At 59.9% G+C, this 25,375-nt stretch overlaps 1 protein-coding gene across 4 annotated transcripts in view; it reads left to right on the top strand.

Moving 5' to 3' along the window:
* Positions 1 to 25,375, top strand: part of AGAP3 (ArfGAP with GTPase domain, ankyrin repeat and PH domain 3) — a 56,720-nt gene that overhangs the window by 15,009 nt on the left and 16,336 nt on the right. For 2 of the 4 annotated variants that reach the window (XM_055591280.1, XM_055591281.1), the window contains exons 2-9: positions 15,108 to 15,166; positions 15,426 to 15,513; positions 15,726 to 15,811; positions 15,973 to 16,114; positions 16,539 to 16,673; positions 16,802 to 16,929; positions 18,445 to 18,603; positions 22,061 to 22,153. In XM_055591280.1, the coding sequence (XP_055447255.1) occupies positions 15,108 to 15,166; positions 15,426 to 15,513; positions 15,726 to 15,811; positions 15,973 to 16,114; positions 16,539 to 16,673; positions 16,802 to 16,929; positions 18,445 to 18,603; positions 22,061 to 22,153 (890 nt within the window). Of the gene's footprint in view, positions 1 to 12,666; positions 13,747 to 15,107; positions 15,167 to 15,425; positions 15,514 to 15,725; positions 15,812 to 15,972; positions 16,115 to 16,538; positions 16,674 to 16,801; positions 16,930 to 18,444; positions 18,604 to 20,863; positions 21,867 to 22,060; positions 22,154 to 25,375 lie in introns of those variants that run through there. The other 2 variants (XM_055591282.1, XM_055591283.1) reach the window with 2 other exon arrangements.

Consider the following 25,375-nt stretch of genomic DNA (forward strand, 5'->3'; position numbering starts at 1 on the left):
TTTCCCTGATAGCTCAGTAGGTAAAGAATCTGCCTGCAATGCAGGAGACCCCAGTTCAATCCCTGGGTCGGGAAGCTCCGCTGGAGAAGGGATAGGCTACCCACTCCAGTATTCTTGGGCTTCCCTGGTGGCTCAGCTGGTAAAGAACCCACCTGCAATGCAGGAGACCTGGGTTCGATCCCTGGATTGGGAAGATCCCCTGGAGAAGGGAAAGCCTACCCACTCCAGTATTATCGCCTAAGAGTTAGACACGACTTAGCGACTTTGACTCACTCACTAGGCTAGATTTGTTGCACTTACGAAGGCGCTCTTGGAACGGAACTTGTTCGTATGTATATAGTAAACATATATGTAGTGTTTAGTGAAAGTCGCTCAGTCGTGTCCGACTCTTTGCGACCCCATGGACTATACAGTCCATGGAATTCTCCAGGCCAGGATACTGGAGTGGGTTGCTCTTCCCTGCTCCAGGGGATCTTCCCAACCCAGGGATTGAACCCAGGTCTCCCGCATTGCAGGCAGATTCTTTACCAGCTGAGCCACGAGGGAAGCACAGAACACTGTACTTCCTCCGTAATAGTTTGAATTGACTGAGTCCCAGCCCCCAGCCCTCCCTCCCCAGCACCCCCGCCCTTGGCAGGCCTGAGTCCATTCTGCTTCTGTGTCACAGATACCTTTGTTTGTGTCATAGCTTAGATTCCACATACACGTGATACCGTACGATACTTGTCTGTCTGACTTGACTTTGCTTTAGCATGACAGTCTCCAGGTCCACCCATGTCGCTGCCCGTGGTGTCACTGCATTCTTTTTTGTGGCTGCCGAGTGTCCCATCATGAGCCCCGCATCTCTGTCCGTTCATCTTTCAGCAGGCATTCAGGTCGTTTCCATGTCTCAGTTCAGTTCAGCCGCTCAGTCGTGTCCAGCGCTTTGCGACCCCGTGGGCCGCAGCACGCCAGGCCTCCCCATTCATCACCGGAGCCCGCCCCCCACGTGCACTGACTGGGCTGTTGTTCACAGTGCTGCCGTGCGCACAGGGGTGCAGGCATCTGCTAGAATCACAGTTTTGTCCCAGTTTCCCAGGAGTGGGATCACTGGACCTTATGGCAGCCCTTATTTTTGGTTTTTTGAGGAACCTCCATGCTGTTTTCCATAGCGGCTGCACAGGTGTGCATTCCCACCAGCCATTGCCGGGGAGGGGGGGGGTTCCTTTTCTCCACACCCTCTCCAGCGTTTATTATTATAGACATTTTAATGGTGGCCATTCTTACCCGTCCATCATGCAGACTCTTGAAGAGTCTGGGGCAGGTTTCTCGTAGAACGCCGTGCTCTGATTCAAATGCTGGGGCCAGCTGGTGTTATTTAACTTATTCTTTTATCCCCGCTTGCTGCCCATGACCTGAAGTGAGGTCGGGGGGCTTTGGTGAGATCTAGGTTAAACCCTTTGGACAGGAATACCTCCTGTTGTGGCGTGTCAGGCTCTGTTCTTGGAGATGCTAAAGAGATAATTACCAGACCTCCTCATCCTGAAGGCCCCTTGCCTCCCCCTTTGTAATTCACAGTCTGTGGGGTGAGACTTCTGCACCTGGGAAATAAACTGCTCCCAACGGCTCTCACTCAGTGGTTTTCAGCGCATCAGTGACCTGAATCTGTCCTGTGGGGGTTGCCACGTGGTGATTTTTCTCATCTGGACTTTCCTTCTGCAAGTCTTAGCTGGTATTCTTCTGTCAGTAATAGCCCTTGGCTGTTTTTAGTATCGCTCTTGTCTTCTGGATATTTGTTGTCGTTCAGATATTATAATCAATTACAAAATTAACAGATTTAATTACATTTTTGTAGACTACAGTAAGAGAATTCGCTTGCCATGAACATATGCCAGATAAATGGTTAAGATGCTTGTTACACAAAGAATTCCTCTAATTGTTTTTTTTTTGGTTGCGCTGGTGGGTTGTGGGATCTTAGTTCCCCAGCCAAGGATTGAACCTGGGCCCTCGGCAGTGAAAGGACAGGGCCCCGACGACCGGATCTCCAGGAAATTTCCTCCTCTAAATTGTTAAGAAAAGACTTTTAAGACCCCAAAGACAATTAGACAAAGAATAGAACCAGGTGGACAATTCAGAGAAGAGGAAATGCAAATTGTTGATGACCATGAAAAGACGCTTAGCCTCAAAGTAATCAGGGGAACGCAGATCTGAAGAGCAAGGTACTGGGTTCCCCCTTTAGAAGTGGAAACTGAGCTGATGACTTTTGATGCTGGTGAGAGTGGCAGAGTGGGCGTTCTCATGCGTTGCTGGTGGGAGACTGGTCGGTGGCGGGGTGGGGTGGGGGTTGCTGCCTCCTGTTTGGAAGGGTCATCAGGCATTATCCATGGACATGAAAAATTCATATTTTTCTTTGAACTCAACTCTTCTACTTTGGGGCATGTAACCTGTGAAAAGAACATACATAGTTGTTCTTTTACAGGTGTTGGTTACAGCCTTGCTTGTAGACATTAAAAAAAAAAAAAAAAAGGAAGCAACCTGAAGGTCCTCAGTAGGGGGAATGGCTGGATGACAGATGGAACATACATACCATGAAATATTGTGAGGCTTTAAGCGTGAGTGAGGCCCATGCCCATGGGCCGGGGATGGTTGCCAGCCCATTCCATGAGCAGCTGCTCCAGCTGCCCAGGCTGGGCGTTGTGGTGAAATGCTAAGTCCAGGTCCTAGCCTTGGGGCTCTGGTAGGGGGAGGGGACACTCATTCTGGAAGCTTCCACGTGAAGGAAAGAGAAGAGGGCAGAGGACCAAGGGCAGCTTTCTAAGCATGTTGTGAATGTGCTTTTTTAAAAGTGATGATATTTTCAATTTTTTCCCTCCTTTATTTCTTTGCACGGTGTCTTCATTGCTGCATGGGCTTTCTCTAGTGGTGTGTGGACTCCAGGTTGCCGTGACTTCTCTTGTTGCAGAGCACGGGCTCTAGAGCGCCAGCTCAGTAGTTGTGGCTTACTGCTCTGCAGCATGTGGGATCTTCCCGGACCAGGGATCGAACCCGTGTCCCCTTCATTGGAAAGCGGATTCTCAACCACTGGACCACCAGGGAAGCCCCAGGAATGCACTTTTATACCCCCAGATAAAATTCTAAAAAGGTTGGCAGAGTACACATTTATTTGACTAGCCCCAGCCCGCTTTCTTCTTTCAGGTCCCACAGACCTGGGTTGGAAAGCTCTTGGGAGCCCTGCTCAGGCTGTGCAGTGACCCAGAGCAGCTGCAGATGGGGGACTTGGGGCCTTCAGGGCCGAGGGTTCAGCCAGGAGAGTGCAACAACAACCCCCTCACCCCCTGTCTTTCTCACTCACCAGGTATTTCTTCCCTCACCCAGCCCTCATCCCTCACCCAGCCCTCATCCCTCATCCAGCCCTCATCCCCAGCTGGAACAGTCTTCCATTTCCTCTGTTTCATTTTCTTTGTACAAAAGTAGTATATTCTCTACAGACATTTTAGGAAACAGGGTGAAACACACATTTCACAGACAAATAGAAAGAAACAGGAAAAAAAAAAAAAATCACTGCAGGGCTTAACTGCCAGAGTTGGCCTCTGTCATCATTTTAACATGCTCATTTTTCCCTCTGTTTTTTAAGACAGGTCCATGTTCCCTGGTGACTCAGCTAGTAAAGAATCCACCTGCAATGCGGGAGACCTGGGTTTGATCCCTGGGTTGGGGAGATCCCCTGGAGAAGGGAAAGGCTACCCACTCCAGTATTCTGGCCTGGAGAATTCCATGGACTGTATAGTCCATGGGGTTGCAAAGAGTCGGATACAACTGAGCAACTTTCACTTTCTTTTCACTTTCTGTGTTACATACAATTTTGTATCTTACTTAAAAAAAATGATCATAAGGGTTGCTGCTTTGCTAAGTAAAAGTCTCTGCAGACATTTTATTTCATTATTTATTTATTTTCTGGCCGTGCCACCTGGCACGTGGGGTATTAGTTCCCTGACTAGGGATCGAACCCGAACCCCAAGCACTGAGTCTAAACCACTGGACCACCAGGGAAATCCCCCAGATGCTATTTTAAATGGTTGTGCGATGTCCCACCGTCTGCAGACACAGTCGCTGAAGCCCTCACTTCCGTGTTGGTGGACACTGTGGTTCATATCACTGTTTCAGAAGTGCTGGACTTCTTTGGGCCTCAATCTTTGTGTCCACATCAGGGGGTCTCTGTTGGAGCCCCTGTGGCTTTCAGTGTGAGGAGCAGAGGGCTGAGCTTCTGGGGAAGGGGACTCACACGCTTGCTAGCATGGGCCTCACGGACACAAAAGTCATGCCTGTTAAGGGTTTGGTAGGCGAGAAGTGGAACTTCATTTTTAATTTCTGTTTCTTTAAGTCCTAAGTGAGAGTGAGCAATTTCCATGTAAATCGCCCATTTGTAGTTGCTTTACTTTGTTAAGATTTTATGTTTTGTTTTGATTTTTTTAAATTGATGTCTGTATGCTTTGCATGTTGGTGTGATAACCGATTAGCATAGTCACATTTTTTATCCAGGTGTTGATTTCCCTCTTGGGGGTTTCCCACATGGCTCGGTGGTAAAGAATCCATCTGCCAATGCAGGAGACACGAGAGATGTGAGTTCAGTCCCTGGGATGGGAAGATCCCCTGGAGAAGGAAATGGCAACCCACTCCAGTGTTCTTGCCTGGAGAATCCCATGGGCAGAGGAGCCGGCGGGGAGGGGTTTCGGGGGTGGGGAGGGGGTGGGGGCTGGGAAGGGGTGGGGGGTCGGGGGCTACAGTTCACGGGATCCCAGTCTGACACCGCTGAGCGACTAAGCACAGCACAGCATAGTCACATTTTTATCCAGTGGTTGATTTCTCTTTAGCGGTATATTCTCTTAGGGTTTTTTTTTTTAAACAACTTATTATCATTTAGGACTTCATTTTTATGCCATGAATCTGTCGATCTCCTCTCTCTGTCCTTGATATCCGAGGAGCCTTGTTGCAAATGGCATCTCTCAGGGCCTAGCACAGCGCCCCCTGCAGCTTGACTGCAGCTCCACAAAGGCAGACTCCATGGCCAGTGGGCTCCCCTCTCCCACCCCACCACTGCCCGGCCAATCTGTGCTGGGGGCGGGGTGGGGCCCGGTGGTTGGGGTGGGGGGCTGGTGGCTGAGATCCGAGGCCCCAGGCTTCAAGAAGGAGGTAGGCTGGGTGAGGCAGGCACGCAGAGGAGCACGGATGAGGGTGCCCAGGAGAGAGGTGGAAGGGACCTGCCCTCGTGGGGTCTCCAGGCTCAGGATAGATGTTTGAGAAGATGGTTTGCAGGGACCCCTCCCCCTCTGCCCTGCATGTCATCCGGCTGTGGCTAATGACAGACCGAGGGGAGGGAGGGGGTCCAGCGGGGGCTCCTGGTGGGCTCTGCCCGTGGCGTGAGTTCACGAAGCAGGGCAGCTCTACCTGTGACCTTGACCCCCACGCCCTTCTCATCTCTCAGCCGATGGCCGCGTGGGGAGGCTGCAGTCGGCCAGGCAGTCTCTAAAGCTCCCTCGGAGGTGGCCTCCTGTGAGCCCCACGCGGTCACCAGGGTTCCCTTGTGCTGTTTCATGGTGATGCTGTGGCCCAGGGACCCAGGCCTCGTAGCTAATTGCCTGGCAGGGCAGGGAGTTGCCAGCTGAAGACGGACGGGGGTAGAATTAAGAGGAAAGCCACGTCTCCGATGCCACTGAGCGTGCACAGGCCAGGCCTCTCAGCCGCCGTGGAGATGCGCCTTGTCACCTCCTACCTGCCCGGCGCCCTCAGGTGCGGTGCATCCCCCCGGCTCCAAGGATGCGAGAAGATCCTGGGCAGTGCAGGCACCTCGGTGGACAATGACCAGCTCCACAAGGTCATCTGTGAGCTGAAAAGAAAGAACATCCCAGACATCATGGCCCAGGGTGTCGGCAAGTTGGCCAGAGCACCCGCTGTCCGGGGACCGTGGCTGTCTCCACTGCCCTAGGATCTGCAGAAAGACTAGAAGGAGGAGCCAGAGGAGTCGGACATAGGATTTGGCTTATTCTACTAGAGTCCCGCTTCTCTGCAAATAAAACCCTTTTACTTTAAAAAAGAAGAAGAAGAAGAAGAAAGCCTGAAACTGCCAGGTGCCAAGGCTCTGATTGCCATTCCCAGTCGCTCTGTGATATAAGCAGACTGGTGGGACTGGGAGCGCTTGCTGGTGCTAAGCAGAAAGTGTGCATTTGAACCGGCTGCTTGGGGCTGGACAGTGGAGCCCCTGCAGGGTGGTGGGGACAGAGTGTTGCAATGTAGGCCCTGCTTTTTTATCCTCTGTAATGGGAATTCAGATGCTTTTATTTATTTACAGCTTTATTTTATTAACATAGTTGATTTACGATGTTGCATTTCTGGTGAACAGCAAGGTGATTCAGTTATACACATATAATCTTTTCCATATTTTTTTACATTATGGTTTAGTATAGGATATTGCATTGATATTGATCTTCCTCTGGAGGAGGAAATGGCTACCCACTCCGATATTCTTGCCTGGAGAATCCCCACGGACAGAGGAACCTGGCGGACTGGGGTTGCAAGTCCCATGGGGTTGCAAGGAGCTGGACATGGCTGAGCGACTGAGCACGCACACCTTGAATATAATTCCCTGTGCTGTTCCCTCGCTGTTTATCCATTCTCTATATATGATAGTTTGCATCCGCTAATCCCAAATTCCCATTCCTTCCCTCCATCACCCAGAATTCAGATGCTTTTAAACTTTGGTCCATTAGACTCTCAAACTACCTGAGTCTTTATTCTTAATAGTGTACACTGACCCTCAGCCCCCCTTTCCTTGAGACCCTGAACTTATACATTTGTATTGGAGTTCCCAGGTCGAGGAGCAGTCCTCTGTCATGCAGCAAAAAGGGTACAAGTATTTGAATACTGTATTGCGTCTCCCCTTTATTAAAATCTTTTACTTCTATTAAAAAAAGATGAAAGCAGACCTATGAGCATGTTGATACTGCTGATAAAGGAATGAAGAGCTACCAACTGAATACATTGTAGAAACCTGTTGGACTGGAAGAGGCAGTTTTTTAGCTCATGGGATTCAGCTGGACCGTTGTTCAGTTCTGAAGGAAGAGAACAACCTTTAAAGACAGATAAAAATGCAGGACACGTGTCTAAACTGGGATGAGAAGGCTGAGTGCCTCGAGGGGGCGTGCAGTTTGACCTTCTGAGGCCAGAGTCCCCTTGACCCACCGCAGTGAGGCTCACCCCACCTTCAGGGTCGTCGGAGGGTTCTGAGGGATTTGGGGGTGCATGCGGTGTTCCTGTCCTCTTTGGGGGAAAGCTGTTGAAAGGCAGCAGACTTTTCTTGGTGGAACACATGGTCCTCAGTTGTGATGCTTCTCAGCAGGGAGCTATGTCTTATCTGTCTGGTCTCCCTCGGGGTTTTAGGGTGAGGTTAGGAGGCTGGTTTTTCCGGTAGTCATGTATGGATGTGAGAGTCAGATTATAAAGAAAGCTGAGCGCCGAAGAATTGATGCTTTTGAACTGTGGTGTTGGAGAAGACTCTTGAGAGTCCCCTGGACAGCAAGGAGATCCAACCTCTCCACCCTAAAGGAAATCAGTCCTGAATATTCATTGGAAGGACTGATACTGAAGCTGAAGCTCCAATACTTTGGCCACCTGATGCAAAGAGCCGACTCCTTGGAAAAGACCCTGATGCTGGGGAAGACTGAAGGCGGGAGGAGAAGGGGACAACAGAGGATGAGATGGTTGGATGGCATCACTGACTCGATGGACATGAGTTTGAGTAAACTCTGGGAGTTGGTGATGGACAGGGAAGCCTGGCGTGCTGCAGTCCATGGGGTCGCAAAGAGTCGGACACGCCTGAGTGGCTGAACTGAACTAGGAGGCCAGTAGGGGGCATACAGAGGGGACTGAGCCTTGCTCAGACTTGGTGGACAGGAAGAAAAATGAAAAAAACCGCTGTCGAGTAGCTGGCTTGCTGCCGGAAAGCCTGTTTCCAGGCGGTCTTCGATCCTCCCAGCTTTCCATGGGGGAGGGGACACAGTCCCTGGGGAGCTCTCTGACTCCAGGACCTAGCAGCTGGGGCAGAATTCCCTGGGGGGGTCTGGGAAGGGTCTCCTTTCTCTGTGCTGGGCCCCTGGAGTCTATAGCACCTGTATGTTTTTTACATCCCTCTTAAAGTTCTCGGTAAAGAATCTGCCTGCCACGCAGGAGACCCAGGTTCAATCTCTGGGTCGGGAAGATCCCCTGGAGAAGGGAATGGCTACCCGCTCCAGTATTCTTGCCTGGAGAATCCCATGGACAGAGGAGCCTGGCGGGGCTGCAGTCCATGGGGGTCGCAAAGAGTTGGACACACGACTGAGTGACTAACAGTCGAAGTGCTAAGGAGGATCCTTGGCTTGTAGATGGCTGTCTTCTCCCCGTGTCTCTTCACATCATACTCCTCTGTGCGTGACTCTCTGTGTCCAAATTTCCCCTTTTTATCAGAACACAAGTCATAGGGAGTGGGGCCCACCTGAATCCAGGGGGACCTCATCTCAGGTAATCCCATTTGCAACCACCCTATTTCCAAATAAGGTCACACTGTCAAGTACCAGGGGCTAGGACTTCAAAATACAGATCTAGGGGGAACCCAGTTCAGTCCATGACAGCTTTCATCAGATTTTCAGAGAAAGACATGATCCAGAAGAGCCTCGGGATCTTTGAGGTTGGCCTCTGTGGTCTCTTGGGGAAGAGATGGAGGGACTGGTAATCCACAGGCCTGAGCTAATGGGGAACTGGCTCCCGGGACCGGAGAGAAGAGGGTGCCTGTGTGTATAAGCACGGCCTGGGGCCTGGGGCCTCCAGCTCAATCCACAGGCCCGAGCTAATGGGGAATTGCTGAGGTCTCCAGCTATATTGGTCACCTGCTGCGTGCCAACTCGGTGCCAGACCCTCCATAAACACATCACTGCACAGCAACTTCAGTTGGAAGGGGGATTATCCCCGGTTTACAGAGAGCCCCCCCCCCCCATTGACATTCAGGGGACTAGACAGACGCGGAGCCAGTAGCTGCCAGAGGCTGAATTTGCACCCAAGTTTTTTTGGCTCCGGAGTACGTGTCTTGCCATCACACCCCTGTCCGTCTCCACTTTGGATCTGATCTCGACTGCGATTTATCTCAACAAACTTTCCCAGCCAGGGACCACTTTCTTCAGTCTGCCACCCTCCCCACAAGGGGAGCAAAAGCCAGGGTGTGCAGTTTACGCTCAGCAGCTAAGACGAATGTTCTTCATTCCTTCATTGACTCGTTGATTCATTCAGAGAATCACCACGTGCCACCTGTGTGGCCCTGTTCATCTCCCTTGGCTCAGCAGTCAAGGGGCTTGATGGACCCGCATGGCCGGCCACTGCCAGGGTCCCTGCTCCTTCCCGGGCGGCACAGCTGGCAACCTCCTGGGCTGCAGGAAGATGTTTTGCTGCCACCTTGTGGTCAAGAAGACCCCAGCCGGCTGTCATCAGGAAGCTCACCCTTGCTGGGCCCCGAGAAGGACCTCCCCAGGCTCCTTGGCTCAGTGGCCTCAGCTGGGCGCGCCTCCACACTTATCAGTGGATCATCCGGCAAATATTTGAGAGGGACTAGGTACAAGGTTCCATGGGATTCCCGGGCCCGAGGCCGCCCTTCTTCCTCCCACCATGGCACTACCCCTCTGCACAGCATGCCTTTACAGGGGGTTTCTAATTCTCCTGAGACATCCTGGGTTTCGTTGTCCCCACCGCCCCCAGGCCACAGCCGCACATGCAGGCGCCCTCTTCTCTCAGGTCCCAATACCCAGTCCAGCACACCCAGCTCTAGAGTCGGCTCTTCTCCTTCTGAACTGCCTGTGCTCTGGGCTGCTCATTGCTCAGCCTCCAGGGACCCCTGTCTGTTCTCACCCAGGACCACACCCAGGAATGAAAGAGACGGCGTCTTCAGTTCCCCCAGAACCTTCCGTGGGGTCTCTGTGCAACAGATTTAGCCTGGCATTTCTGATGACCTTAAGCACCAGAGAACTGACACAGGAGCTAGCTTTATGGGATTTCCGTTTGGTTGGTGTGGCCCTAGCCTAGAGCTTTTTAGGACTGCCCTACTTTCCTTTCGGAGAAGGCAATGGCACCCCACTCCAGTACTCTTGCCTGGAAAACCCCATGGATGGAGGAGCCTGGTAGGCTGCAGTCCATGGGGTCACTAAGAGTCGGACACGACTGAGCGACTTTGCTTTTGCTTTTGCTTTACTTTCCTTTGGGTTGTGTTGAGTGAGCTGTTGGCTGCTTCTCTTTGGAGTCGAGTCTTGTGAGACGGAACACAGAGACCTTGTCCATGACCAGGGGCGGTGGCGGTGGCTGATGCCAACAAGGAAGAGAGGTGTGCACCTGCCCTGATCTCCTTTCTGGGGTCTTTGTCTGAGCTGTTTATGTGCAGGCTGGTGCCCTTCTCTGTCTAGTCTCCCCGAGTCAGGAAAGGTTTCTGGGAAGAAGTAGGAAGGAGTCAGCCAGACGAGGAAGAGGAAGCTGTGCCAGGTTTAATTCTTTATGGCTCTGCTGAGGCTTCATTGCTGTGCCAGCTTTTCTCTACTTGCGGGGAGCGGGGCTCCTCTATAGCTGGGATGTGTGGGCCTCTCTTGTTGCAGAGCACGGTCTCTAGGGTGCACCGGTTTCTGGAGTTGGAGCACTTGGGCTCAGTAGCTGTGGCGCACGGGCTTAGTTGCTCCGAGGCATGTGGGATCTTCCTGGGTTAGGGATGGAACCCGTGTCTCCCGTGTTGGCAGGCGGATTCTTTACCACTGAGCCAGCAGGGAGGCCCTAGGCTCAGCATTTTGCTTGGACCAATTCTTCAGGTGCAGTGGGAGCTCAGAGCTGGTGTGTCCTCTGAGAATGGAAGGTGTTCTTTCACTTTCTGGCCTGGGCACGGCTGCCTGCCTTCCTGGAGCCTGTGTGTGTCTGTGTGTGTGTGCATGTCTGTGTGTCTCTCTGTGTCTATGTCTCTGTGTAAATGTGTCTCTGTGTTTGTGTGTCTCTGTGTCTGTATGTGTATGTCTGTAAGTGGGGGCCTTTTACTCTCCTGTTCCATCCTGCTCCTCTCTGCCTGAGGGTAGCCAGTTGGGTTCTAAAGCAGCTCACCCCCATTGGGCACCTTGTCCCCTGTCCCCCTTTGGTGCCCATTTGCCTTTGATAGCTGCTGTCCTGTGCGTGCATTTTCATTGGCTAGGGGAGAGGGTTTGGAATGAGCCGCCTTATTCTGTGGGAGAGGGGTCATCCCATATGTGTGCGTGAGAGAGGGCAGACAGACTGATATGAACAAAGACAGGGAAGTTCAGTGTGTGAGGCTTAAACTTGGGAACGTGAGTCAGGATTCCTGCGTTGCATTCTTGTCTCCACGCCTGAAGGATCCTGGGAAGGGTTCTTCTGCAGAACCGACTATTATGTGGGGGAAATGTACCCCAGAGAGGAAGGCGCCGTCCTCATCACCATTAATAACCAGTCCCAGGAAAATACGGAATCACCCCCCAGGGCCCCAGAGATCCAGCCCGGGACTTGGAAGTTTCCAGCTCCAGGTTCTGCAGGAGCACCCAGGATGGAGGCCCTGCCTTCCTCAGGCATTCCCCCACCCCAGCCCCCTCTGGAATGTGCCACTTTTATCTTGTACTTTGCTTCTGACCAGGACCGTGGAATTCTAAAGCTGAGAGGGACAGATATGTTGGGAGTTGGGCTGGACTGGGGCTGGAGCAGACCTGGGAGTATTATGTCTTCAGAGGGAAATGCAAGCCCCCTCAACCTTGCCACTACCTAAACAGGTTTGTCCTGATCTGCTTGTGGTCCTTGTGGATTATGCTAAACTGGCCTATCTCCAGGACCCTGGAGAGGAGGACTGACGCTTAAACGGTTAGTGGAGAGCACAGCACAGCAACGACCTGCCCTCTGCCCCATCCTGGAGGAAGCCCTGCATTTAAGTGCCTGGGGCAGCCCACGAAGGGTATATGTGCTTGGAGTCAGCTTCCCACGAGGTCTGCAGTCTGCAGCTTCACCTCTGCACAGCCTCTGGACAGGTGGAGGGGGACCAGCGAGCTGCAGGAGCCGGGAGACTTCAGGGGCTCAGAAGTGAGTCGCTTGTCCAGAACGATACGGTTCAGGTCCCAAGGTTATCTTCAGATTTTCTGCTGCCCTTGGGCAGGACAGCACTTATCCTAGTCCAGGTGATTTTATAGTCTTCAAGGAAGAAGATAGCCTCAGTCATTAACAGAAGAGCTGACTGAAACAACCAGCAACTCGGATTTTCAAGTTTCCCAACCTCAGACTGAACCAAGAGCCAAGACAGGATCACCTCGTTCAGGCCCTGTGTTTTCCAGATAAGAAGCCCTCAGTGTAACTCCTGACTCATAATTTAAGCTTTTACCAGCTCCCACCCTGGTGGATCATCTGGTTCTTCCCTGGAGAAAAGAGCGAATGGCCCGCTTCTCTCCAAAACGGAGCCCAGCGCATGGTGTGCCCAGGACTGTTATTTATTTGGCCTGCTCTTAATGACAGCTCCTCTCCTACCTGCCCCAACTGAGGAGGAGCCCTGGGCTGGAATTTCCTGTTTTCTGAGGGCTCGGGGGCCCCCGCCGCCGCCGTTCCCGGGTGTTCCAGGCCAGGCTTGCCGCCTCTCTCGGTGCTGGGCTGGCTCCCGGCCTCTCCAGGTCTGGGCTTGCCGGCTTGCGAGGTGGAGGCGTTGAGGGACTCAGTCGGCCGACACCAGGTGCCCAGAGGCCGGAGGTGCGTGCGCCCCGGCCGCGGCCCCGGCCCGGGCCCAGCCCCGCGCCCCTCGCCATGGGCCTGGCCCTCGCCCGCGGGCCCTGAGCATGGAGCGGGGCTGGCCGCCGGCGGACAGCTGCAGCCGGGAGCGGCCCGCCGCCTGCCGCCGCGCCCTCAGCGTCTGCGACTCGCTGGACCTGCACGGCGCCCCGGCCGACCGCGCCGCCTCCGCCCTGCAGGCCGCCCTGTGCGCTGCGCGCGAGCAGCCGGCGCGGCCGCGGAGCGTGTGCTCTGGCGGCCCGGGGCCGCCGCCGCCCCCCACCGGCGCCCGCAGCCTGCTGCTCGGACTCCTGCGCCCGCGCCTCGGCCGCCGCAGCACCCCCGACGGCCGCGCGTCGGCTCCCGGGCCCGTGCCCAGCCCCGCGCCGAGCCCCGCGTCCAGCCCCGCGCCGGGTCGCCGCAGCCGGCCCCGGGGCGCCCAGGCGCCGCGGCCCACCAGCATGACGTTCCTGGAGGTGAACCGCCTGGAGCTGGCGGCCGAGGCCGAGGGCGCGGGCGCGGGGCTGGGCCGCGCGGGGAGCTCCGGCTTCCTGCGGGGCGCCTCGCTCTGGAGCAGCCAGCGCTGGCAGGTGCTGCGCGGCGGCGGCGGGCGCAGCGCCCCGAGCCCCCGGCGCGGCCTGTCGGCGCTGAGGAAGAGCTTCAGTTTCCGCCTGCGCCGCGGCCAGGAGATCCGGCGCGCCGAGTCCGGGCTGCTGCCCCGCGTGCGCACCCGCAGCGACGGCGACGCCAGCTCCCTGGGCGCCTTCCCCAGCCGCCGCGACCTGCTGCTGGGCACCGAGGCCCCGCGCGCCGCGCCGGAGGCCGGCCGCCCCCGCAGCGCCGCCGGCCTCTGGAGGCTGCTCACCAGCCGCTTCCGCCGGAGGGAGCCCGCGTCCGCGCCCGCGCCGTCCGAGCCGCTGTGGAGCCGCCGGGCGGCCGCGGCCCCCGGACTCCTGGGCGCGCCGAGCGGTAAGGGGGAGCGCCCGGGCCTGGGTGTCCTCTCCGGTTGGAGTCCGGGCTTGAGGGCGGGTGTGAAACAAACCGGACACCTACCAGGAGAGGTGGGCGTGCCGTGAAGGCGAGCGGGGGGCCGGGGGGTCCGCCAGACGGGGCTGGACCAAGTGGATCAGCGCCCGGCAGGGTCTGGGGTCGCTGTTGGGTCTGGAGACGGTGGCTGTGGCAGAGGCTGGCTTCCAGGTGGGTCCCGGGAGGGCCTGCCTCCCGTGGCCCTAGCGAAGTGGAATGAGAGCGGAACGGAAGGGCCCCTTTCTCACTTTTGGAGACCCAGGAAGGGGCTCCGGGACGGATGGGACTCACTCGGAGCCCAGGCCGGCTCTGGAGGGCGGGGAGGACTAGATCAGCAGCAGCTCTAGCTCCCAGGTGAGGCTCTAAGCTGCCTTTGCAGATGAGTTTAGGGACTGGACCCGCGCGTTGTAACTACTCTTGGAGGCAGCCTGGGGAGGGGGCGTGAGCCCCGCCCCCCAGAGCCTGGTCCCTGGCAGGGGCTCTGGGTAGCGCCCGGGTGAGGCAGGAGCTGGGGATGGACTTGAGAGGAGGAGTGCTGGAGGCGGATCTTTGAGAAAGAAAGGGTGGCTGGCTCCTGCCAAGGAGGAGCCTGGGGAGGAGGGCCGGCTGGGAGGGGCAGACAGCTCCCTGTTGGACCGGCCTCTCACCAAACAGGGCCAGGTGAAGGGCTCCGCCCTCTTTGCTCACCAGGAATGTAGTGGGTGGCCCCACCCTGCGAGGGTGAGCTGTTCCTACTGGCTGCAGAGGCGGGCCCCCAGCCCAGCCGAGACCCACTGGAGCGGCCGCTCACCAGGCGGGGGCGCCGGTAGGGCGTGACTCAAGGTAGTAGCTACCCACTCTCCTGGAGCGGAAAGAGGAGGGATCCGGTCTGTCCAGGCCGGAGAACTAAGGGCTGTCACCCCGCTGTTCTATTCTCAGAGAGCATTCTTGCTGCTCTCTAGGGAGCTAGGGGCTTCCTGGCGGCGCTGGTGGTGGTAAAGCACCCGCCTGCCAGTGCAGGAGATGTAAGAGAAGCGGGTTCAATCCCTGGGTGGGGAAGATTCCCTTGGAGGAGGGCATGGCCACCCACTCCAGTATTCTTGCCTGGAGAATCCCCAGGGACGGAGGAGCCTGGCGGGCTACCATCCACGGGCTCGCAGAGCGTCCAACACGACTGAAACGACTTGAGCGTGCGCAGGAAACTAGGGCTGAGGGTGTTTTCTGACTGTGGCCTCGCAAAGGGGCCAGGTCGTGGAGGCCGCCGGTGCCGGATAGCCAAGGGGCTGTGCCATCCCAGCCCTGACGGGTGGCCTTCTCTCCTGCAGACTCCTTTGTGAACAGCCAGGAGTGGACCCTGAGCCGCTCGGTGCCGGAGCTTAAAGTGGTGAGTGAGTGGGAAGCACAGGCAGCCCTGGGCTGGGGGTGCGGGCTAGAGTGGTGGGCCGGCGTGACTCCCCCCGACCACCCCGGCTTCCAGTCCCCTCCATCTCTAGGCTCGGCCTCGCCCCGCACCCGTCTCTTCCCTGTTTCTCTTGCCTTTCCCATCCTTGGCGCTGGGCCGTCTCCTCCCAGGTGGATCAGCCTGTCCTGCCGTGCCGTCTGTCTGTCCAGCCCTCTGATCGCTGCTCCTTCCTCTCCCGCAGGGCATTGTAGGGAACCTGTCTAGTGGGAAGTCAGCCCTGGTGCACCGCTATCTGACGGGGACCTATGTCCAGGAGGAGTCCCCTGAAGGTGAGCGTTAAGGGGCCGGCCCCGGGCCCTGTGGCTGCGCTCTGCTCGCCCCGTCCCTGTCTCCCGCTGCCTGTGCGGGGGGCTGCAGCCCCGTGTCTCTCTCCATCCTCCCGTCTTCTAGCTGTGGGTCCCTTCTCTGTGTGGCCACCCCTCCAACCCCCGCTGCGGGCTCACTGTTGCGGCTTGGGGCCTGACCGCGCACTCTGTCCTAGGGGGTCGGTTTAAGAAGGAGATTGTGGTGGATGGCCAGAGTTACCTGCTGCTGATCCGAGATGAAGGAGGCCCCCCTGAGCTCCAGGTAGCCCTGGCCCGTGGTGCCCCCTTTTTTTCGAGGTTCCCAGCTGGGACCCCTGCAAGATCGTGTGCAGGGCGGCAGGGGGTGGGGTGGGGGTGGCAAAGTTCACCTGTGCCCAGGTGAGGGTGGTAATTCTGCTCCGCCCCCCCACCCCCCACCCCCAGTTTGCCGCTTGGGTGGACGCAGTGGTGTTTGTGTTCAGCCTGGAGGATGAGATCAGCTTCCAGACGGTGTACAACTACTTCCTGCGCCTCTGCAGCTTCCGCAACACCAGCGAGGTGCCCATGGTGCTGGTGGGCACACAGGGTGAGCGGGCCTGCTCGCTGGGGCGGTGTGGCAGCTGTGGGTCCCTGTGGGCCGGCGTGAGAAAGCCTGGCCCCCTACCACCCTCTGCCCTCCTGGCACTGATCCAGCCCTTCCGGTGGGCCACCCCCACACCCCCACTGTGAGCAGGCACCTCCCCTCTGCCCCCTACACAGCCCCCCGGCTGTGACCCTGCCATCTGTGTGATGGCCGTGTCCCGCAGCACTCTTTGAGGTGGACACACAGGGGGCTGGCTCATTTCCACTCAGTGAGTCGGCGGCAGAGTTGGAACGAGGCCCAGACCCCCGTATTCTCGTGCTCTGTGGCGTCCACTACCCGGGCTCTCGGCCCACCCCACCCTCTGGCCACACGGCCCAGCATCAGCCGGCTGAGTTAGCCCCCGATTCCCCCACTCCGTCTCCGACAGACGCCATCAGTGCCGCGAACCCGCGGGTCATTGACGACAGCAGGGCCCGCAAGCTGTCCACAGACTTGAAGCGGTGCACCTACTACGAGACGTGTGCCACCTACGGGCTCAACGTGGAGCGTGTCTTCCAGGACGGTAACTCGGCGGGTGCCAGGCGCTCCCCCGGAAGGGGGTCAGGCAGGCTCTGCGGAGGGGGGAGTCGGCTCTAAGTGGGGTTTCCCCCGCCTCCCCAGAGGGGTCATTGACTCTGCTGTCCCCTGCAGTGGCCCAGAAGGTAGTGGCCTTGCGGAAGAAGCAGCAGCTGGCCATCGGGCCCTGCAAGTCACTGCCCAACTCCCCCAGCCACTCGGCCGTGTCCGCCGCCTCCATCCCGGCCGTACACATCAACCAGGTGCGGCCAGCCTCCCGTGCTCCCCGCACCACATGCCCATCCCACCCCGCCGTGGCCCTGCCTCTCCATTCTGTCTGTCTGCCTGCCTGTCCCTGCGCGTCTGGTCTCCCCACTTGCAGATGGTTTGAAAGCACTGGCTCGGGTCCCCTCAGCCTGCACACCTGGCCTGGCCTGGCCCCCCACCTGTGCCCTGCAGTCCCTGCCCTCCCACTCCCAGCTCCCCTCGCTGCTCCACACGTCTCACCCTGCAGCTGCCGCCGCCTAAGCATTTGCTCTGGTCAGCCGGGGTTAGCGCGGGCTCAGTACCCACCTCCAGAGGAGTCCCTGGAGGCCCGCCCCCTCCTCACCTGCTGGCCCCTGTCCCTGTGTTTGCGTTTAGAAGAGCAGCACTTACCCCACAAGGGCTGATGGCCTTTGTGTTGCGTGGGGTCCTTTGGCGGGGGTGCCTGAGCTGGGTCCTGCCGTGTCCCTCCCAGATTACCCCCTGGACACCTGCCCGCTTGCGGGGCCTACTGCCTGGTCAGTTCTGGGCCCTTGACATTCGGCCCAGGGCTTCTGTAACTGTGTTCCCGGACTCAGTCTCCCGCGCTGCGGAAAGCCCTGGGCCAGCACAGGTGTGCATGCTGAGCGGTCAAGTCTACGCTGCTCCTTTACTTCTACCAAGGGCTGTTGTCTTTGCAAAGCCCTCCCGGCCCCCAGCGTCCTGACGGCCTGGTGGGCTTTTCCAGGGATTGCCTCCCTTTACAGCTGTAAAAGATCTCAGGGCTCCCCTGTAAGAAAGGGAGAGCCGTACACAGGTCTTCTCCACCGTCTCTGAGCCACCTGGCCTTGTAGCAGACTCAGCTGTGCGCAGGGACCCTGTACCCTTCTCGGGGCGGCAGCTCGGGTGTTGGCCTCGGACCAGAGGAGGCTGCTGGGTCAGGGCGCGTCCTCTACTTAGTGACCATCCGGTGGGTGGTCAGGGGTGGCCTTGTCACGCTGCCCATGGCTCCCGGAGCCGCCACCAGCGGACACCGCTGTGTGTGTATCCCGCCGTCCTCTGCTTCCTCCGGTCAGCAGCCTTAGTCGCCGTTCACTCCCCGCCCAGCCGTCCTCCTCCCCGTATCTCACGCCCTGTCACACACAGCCTCACCCTCCCCCCCACCGCCCCCCTCCACTGGCGCCCTGAGCCCCACCCAGCCTCCCGAAGCCTCCGTTCTTGCAGGCCTGGGGAGCTCATCCAGGGTGACCTGTCACCTGGTGTCACGCCCAGCTGTGAGCCAAGACTCCGCAGTCTTGTTCTCTCCCGGCCCCTGCCCTTGACTCCAGTCCTTTGCCTCTGATTCAGCTAGGGGCCCTAGGCAGGAGGTGGAGGGTGGGCAGCCCAGGGCGGTGACCATGGGGTCCCGCAGGCCTCCAGGCCTTTGCTGCCCGCCTCCTGGGTTAGCCTCTGTAGGAACGGGCGGCCCCTCTGCTCTGCCCTGCAAGCCCCAGGCCCCTTGGTGCGGCCGCCCTGAGAGCCCTCTCTGTTCTCAGGCCACGAATGGCGGCAGCAGCGCCTTCAGCGACTACTCGGCCTCAGTCCCTTCCACGCCCAGCATCAGCCAGCGGGAGCTGCGCGTGGAGACCATCGCTGCCTCCTCCACCCCCACACCCATCCGCAAGCAGTCCAAGCGGCGCTCCAACATCTTCACGGTACGTGCCCGCCCCTCCCGCCGCCGACCAGGCAGGGCCGAGCCCCCAGCCTCCAGGACACTGCAGCTGCCCTCTCTGCATCCGCACAGACACACGCTGCTCCCGGAGGGAGCTCCGTGCAGGCGCCCCCCACCAGCACCCAGACTGTGACCCTCGGTGGGCTCCGTGCAGACGCCCCCCACCCCCCTAACCCCACATCAGCACCCAGACTGTGATCCTCCTCTGAGCCCGTGGGGCCGCCCCTCAGCACAGCCACACAGAGACCCTCCTCCCAGCCCCTCAGGGCTGTCCTGGCCAGCTGGAGGGCTCTTTGGACCTGGCTGCTCTCTTAACTCCGAGACACCCTGGATCCTGCCCTCGTGGACCGAGGCCCCGGGTGGTTGGCCCAAGGCCGCAGGAAGCGGTAGATGGCAGAACCAGAGCAGGTCCAGGCCTCCCAGTCCGCCTACACCCCACCCACCCCCGTTCTTTCCATTCCACCGCGCTTCCCCACCCCCCCGCTGCTGCCATCGGCCCAACGAAAGGCCCGGAAGTCTTTCCCCAGGCCCCTGTGTCTCCCGAGTCCTGCCTCGGTTTCCCACCCCACCAGCCGCCCACCACAGGCTCTGATCTCAGCTCCTTCACACAGACCCCCAGCCCAGGGTCCTGTGCGCCTCCTGCCACTAGGGCCCTGCCCGTCACCTCTCGGAGGCCCAAGCCCGCGTCTGGCCCGCAGACACACTGTCCAGCAGGGGGGCTTGGCAGGACCCTCCTGGGAGTCGTGGGCCTGACGAGGCGGGCGTGCCACCCCGGGCGGACCCGCATGGGGAGATCGCCCTGTCTCTCTGCGTCGCTCCTCATCCTGCTCTCCGAGCGTCGGGGCTCGGGTGTCGGTCGGTTGGTCCGGCCCCCGGCCAGGGTCAGGCCCCGGCCAGGCCCTCAGGAACCCAGCTCAGACAGAGCCAGTGCTCCCCAGGCCTTGTCCCTGCATCCTCGCTGTGCGCGCTTCTGCCTCGTCTGCCTGCCTGTCCCGTGCGGCCCTGCCCCGCGCCCTCCATCCTGCTGCTGCCGTGCGTCACCCGCCACCCCCAGCCCCGACCCTGCCTGGACTCACAGCTTCTCATCTCTGTTCACGCCTGCTGAGACACACAGCGCCCCGGGCTGCCTGCTTGTGCGTTAACCCCCCTGCGGCCGCCGTGGGGCCCGTGGGCGCCTGGGTCTACAGTGACTGCCCTCTGTGCCCACGGTGCCCGCTCGCTGACGTCCTGCCCACCTGCTCCTCTCCCCCTGTCCCTCCCCTCCCGCCTTCCTCCACTGTTTGCCCAGCGCCTCCGTGCGCCCCGCCGCCTGCTCCTCCGCGCTGCCTTCACGTGCCCCTCGCCGCGCCCGTCCTCCACGGCACAGCCGCCCCTCCAGGCCTCTTTCATTCTCTCCATCTTCACTGTGGCGACCTGATTTTTTTTGTTTTTTTTTCTCTTCATCGTTTCCATGGTGACCTCACTTGAGCCATTGTCCTTGAGGGAGCCTCCAGACGTGCCCATGTCTCTCGAGGTGCCTCTCGGGACCTCCCCTTCTCATCGTCACTGCTGGGGGGGGAGGGTGGAGGGTGGGCGGTCCCCCCCTCTTGCCATCCTCCGGCAGAGCTGTGCCTGCCCCTGTCCCACTCCCATGACTTTCCCGCTGGACGTGCCGCTGACGTCCCCCTGGTCTCTCCCCCGTGACTTAATGTCCTTGTTTTGACACTCCTCACCCTGGTTCCTATCCTGGGTGGGGTGCACACCCCATGCCCCCTGCCCTCCTCTGGGCTCCCAGGGGTCCTTGGGTGGTTGTAGGGTGGGGGGCCTCTCTGCTGGCCAGCCTGGCTGGGACAGGCCGCATGTGAACCCCGCTCCCCACGACTGGCTCTTCCGTCTGGGGGTGCAAGGGGCAGAGGCCACAGTGCCCAGGAGAGGCCCCCGGAGGGCAGGCGCTGGTAGCAGAGACGTCCATGGGCAGTACCCCGGCTCTCCCTGCTGGTCTGGCCGCGGCCCCCATGGCCTGCTCCCTGGCAGCTTGGAGGAGCCGGGGGAGGGACGTGGGGCCTGGAGCGCAGAGCACGCCCCCTCCCCGCACCCCGAGATGGACCGCCGGCCTGCAGCCTCTCCTCCTCCTCCTCCTTCTCCTCTTCAGCCGCCTCTCCTCCCCGGGCGCCCGGGTTCTCTGCCCTCGCCACCTGCTGACCCACTGTGTGCGCGGCTTGAGTATAACTTGCCAAAAATCTCTATTCTTTCGATATTTGCAGATATGTGCCACTGTTTCCAACTTTTCATCAACAAAAAGGCCTTTCCAACTCCTTCCAAATTAGAAGACCAGGTGGTGACACACAGCACCTCTGGACATTGTCCCCCGTGCGGGGCCGGGCCCTGGGACTGCTCTCAGATGAGAAGCGGCCGCCGTGCTCCCCACTCCAGAGACCCACAGGAATCTTTGTAACTAACCCCCACACCCCCAGGCAAGGCTAGGAACTGCTGGAGCGCCCCGCCAGCCCGCGCGGCCAGCCCGGCGGAACGCACGGCGCCAGGCTCTCGCCGCACGGAGAAGAAGGGAGCTCGGCCCCTGTCCCCGCCCGGCGTGCCGGCCAGCGACGAGGCCCAGAGGCCGGGGCGTCCAGCGCCCGGCCGGCGGCCCAGCTGCTCCCGGGGGTGCTCCCCGCCCCTCCCCTCCTCTGCTCCTTCCTGCATGGACTTCTCTGCTGTTCCTGCTCTGCTGGACGCCGCCGCCGCCTCCTCCTCCTCCTCCTCCTCCTCCTCGCCGCGCTTGCCTTCCCCTCTCTTGGCCCCCCCCAACACACCCCATTTCCTAGGATCCACATCGGGCCGGGCTCTGCCCCAGGAGCCCTGGCAGGGGCGCAGGGCCTCCTCTGGCCCGTCTCCTCTCTCTCTCCATCCACTGTGCCCCCTCGGGCCTCGTGGCCGCTGAGCTCGGCACGCCGTGCCGCCACGTGTGCTGTGTCTGTGCCCGCGGCCGGGCCGCGGCCGGCTCTCACTTCTGGACTTTGCTCTCCCCCGTACCCGGTGGTCGTGCCCCGTGCTGCTCCCGGCCAGCCCGCAGCCTCCACCGTCCACCTTTCCTCTCCGGCCCCCTTCCCTTCTCTTAGGCCCCAGCCTCCCCCCGGCTCCCCCTGGGCTGTGCGCTCCTCATGCCCTTGGTATCTCGTGTCCTCGCTCTTCTGTAAGGGGCGGGCCCGGCCCAGTGATGACCTGTGCTGCTCTGTATGGTGCCGTGTGTAAGAATAAACACCCGTTGGAATACTCGTGGTCTCCATTCCTTCCCAGTCCCGCCGTGCCCACCCAGCCTGGCCCTGCCTGGCTGCTAGGGCCTGTCCAGGGGGAGGGAGGGATTTGGGGAGGATGGGGTGCTAGCTGGGGATTCCAGGTGGGCAGCTGAACCCCCACAGTCCCCGGGGCCCCTCTGACACACCCCTTCTCTTCTCTTCCAGTCTCGAAAGGGTGCCGACATGGACCGGGAGAAGAAGGCCACCGAGTGCAAGGTGGACAGCATCGGGAGCGGCCGGGCCATCCCCATCAAACAGGTCAGCGCTCCCTTCCCCCTGGGGCTGGAGAGAAGCGGAGAGGAGGCCCCGGCAATGTTGGAGGATGGCTCTGGAAGATGGGAGAGGCCAGCGCCCCAGGCCCCTGCCAGGCCTGAGCTGTTAACACACCCCTGGCAAGGATGACCGGAACGCTCACCGGGCCTGGCCTTGCCTGTTCACCCTCATCACCACCTGGGGGCAGCAGAGAGCCGCCCGCCACCCTCAGCGGCTCTGCATTGGTGGTGGTGATTCTGGAGGTGCCCAGCCCTGCAGCAGGACTTGGTCTCCCCCACTTCTCTCTCCTCCTCCCTCCCCCAAAAGGGAGAGAATTCACAAAAGAGCACCCTGAAGAGTATGGATTGAGGGGGCGTACCAAGGGCTGGTCCTACCCTGGGTTCACCGGCTGAGTCTTACCCAGTGAGCCTCTTCTGTGTTTGAAAAGAGGAAACTTAGTCCTGATATAGTCTCTGGAGTCACTGCCCAGTAGGGCCAGGGCGCCCAGACTGCCTGTCCTGGGTGTCTTTGCTAGAAAAAGGCATTGAGTGATCGAAAGGGGTCTCTGGTGATGGAAGGCAGAGTTGCTTGCTGGTGTGCTGTGCAGGGCTGCAGAACCGCTGAGCTGGATGCAGTGGAGAGAGGAGGTGTCAGGTGAAAGCCTGCTGGCCCAGGTGCCCCCGGGGATGGCCAGCAGCCTGGTGGTTAGCCTGCTGTGTCCCCAGGATGCTGCACTTGGCACAGACACATCTTCTTGGGACCCGGTGTTTAGAGATGCCCCATGTCTACAGGAGCCGTGATGTCCGTGTTTGAGTGGAGTAGACTTGTGTGGCCAGAGGACCTGAGGTCAGCCTGGCCAGGGGCCTGTGATCAGGTCTGGCTGTATAGGCTGGGGCTTCTGCGACCAGAATTGTGTTAGGGATGGGGGTTTCTGACCCCACAGTGAAGGGCCATGGCGAATGGAGAACCCCGAAAGTGTCTCAGGGCCCAGAGGACACAGTGGGGAGCACTGGGTATGCTTCAGTCCTCCAGAAGTGTCACCAAGGGATGCTCCCCAGGGACCCTCCTGGTGGGCGGGCAGCTGGCTGTCTCCTCCCTGTTTCACTGTATGCGCAGAACTGGCCCAGAAACCTGTTGATGGCATGTCTCTGGGGCTGTGCCAACCCAGGCCTCCTCGAAGGGCCTCTTGCCAGGCCAGGCAATGGGGACCTGCTCCAGGCAGGCGACTGTCACTCCCTGCTTTGTGGCGTGTGCTTTCTGAGTATACACACAGGCACAGGCAAACATTCAACAAACGCAACGCTTCCCCCACCCAGCCACCCATCCTTGCTTTGAGATCAGTCTAGCCCCAAAAGCACCCTGCTTCCTGGCTGGGGTCTGCCCTAATTTATCTGCTCCCTGAATCCCACACAGGGAGGGGAAAGAGGGTCTGTGTAGTGGGGGATGAAGCCCCGTGAACTTGCACCTGAGGCTCCAGTCCCCCTGGAGGGGTCAGTGAGGTCACTTGAGGATTCCAGGCCCCCTCTAAACTCAGGGATCCTCAGAAGGAGGGGCCTGGCCAGGAGGCTGAGCTGCCACACCTGTCTACAGGCACCAGGGATCGCACAGTGGGGGGGGGGGGGGGCGCGGTTTGGGGATGTGCCTACTGTCGGGATGGGGTGCCACGGCACCCTCTCCTGTAGCCTGGGCCGGTGGCCATTCCTTGCGCCCCTCCCCGCCGCCCCGGGCCTGGCTCACCCCTTTTCCCAGCCCTCCTGTCCCGCGCTTCTCCCGGTTCCTCGCTCCCCCTCCCCCTGCTCCTGCTGGGAGTGGAGATTGCATTTCAGTTGCCATTTGCATTCCCAATCAATCCGGACTCCGCAATTAAGCCGGCTGGCGGAGCCGGGCGGGAGGCGGCGGGGAACGGGTCCTCTGGGGGCTGTCGCCCCCGCGCACTGCTCACATTCCGCCCCAGATTGCTTCCTGCGCCGCCGTGCGCAGCCGGCCTGCCCGGGGAGGGGAGCCGGCGCCCCTGGGGCGCGGGGAGGGCCGGGCCGGGCCGAGCGGGCAGCCCCTGGCAGGTGAGCGGCGGGGCCAGGCGGAGCGCGTGGGCGCGGGCCAAGCCCCCCTTGCAGCCGCGATCGCGCCGCCCCCGCCCCCCGCCCCCAGGCCCGGGCACTCCTCCCACACCCCCCGGCTAACGCGCGCCGGAGCCTCATTCCCACGGTCCGGAGAGGGGCCGGTGGAGGAGGGGAGAGACTTCGGGCAGAACAGGTCTGCCCTCCTCCGCTGCTTCCGGCATCCTGACTCCTGATCTCCTGCTGAGGGGGTGGGCGGGGGGGTGCTCCGTAGGTGAGTCTGCGTGTCTGAGAACTGCGCGTCTGAGACGGAGGCTCAGGCAGTTTCCAGGACTTGGGGATGTAAAGAGCTCGTGGGTGGCAGAAGGCGAGGTGGGGGGGGTGGTGGCCTGAGCCTGGGGGGACCAGGAGGGCACCCGGTAAAGGTGAAGGGACCGAGAAGGGAGCTCCGGGCGTGAAGGGGTTTGGGACAGAGGCCCTGGTGGAATCTCCCGCGGAGGCTCAGGGAGCAGGTGGGAAGGGAGGCAGAGGATGGGGCGCCCCCCCACCCCCACCCCGTGTCCTGACCCACAGCAGCAAGAGGAGCCTGGGCTGCCTTCTCCAGAGTCCCGGCCCCCAGTCCTCAGGGCCCGGGGTCCACAGTCAGCAGAGAGGTAGCAGCTGAGCTGTGTCCACGTTCCTGGCCTGTGAGGGGATGGGTGCCACGCCCCCGAGGCCAGTCACCAGGGCTCCTTCAGGGACCACCAGACAGGAGCCCGCTGCCTTCTGAGATGTTCCAGACACCCTACTGTCTAGGGAAGGTCTCAGTTCACGCCCCTAGTCTTCAGAAGCTGCTCCTGAGAAAAGGGGACCAGGTCTCTGCAGTGTCCTTAGATGGCTCCACCTCCTCCAGCTGGAGGATGAGGGAGGAAGGGGTTAAAACACCTGTTGAAAAGAGGGACTGGCCTCCACCTCTGGCCCCTGATGTGGGAATCCCAGGCCACCTGCTCGCTAACCTGGCCGTTTCAGGGCTGAGCCTCCTAGTAAGAGGCCTGAGCAGGGGAGGGCATCCTGGAATCGGGGTTTACCCCCACTCTATCACACTGAGTCTCCTGACCCCCATTTCCAGCCTGCCTGAGGGCAGGGCGCCCCCCTCCTGAAGGAGAGGCCAGCACAGCGGCCCTAAGCTCCT

The sequence above is a fragment of the Bubalus kerabau genome, chromosome 8, assembly GCF_029407905.1.
Source record: "Bubalus kerabau isolate K-KA32 ecotype Philippines breed swamp buffalo chromosome 8, PCC_UOA_SB_1v2, whole genome shotgun sequence".
NCBI classification, from domain to species: domain Eukaryota; kingdom Metazoa; phylum Chordata; class Mammalia; order Artiodactyla; family Bovidae; genus Bubalus; species Bubalus kerabau.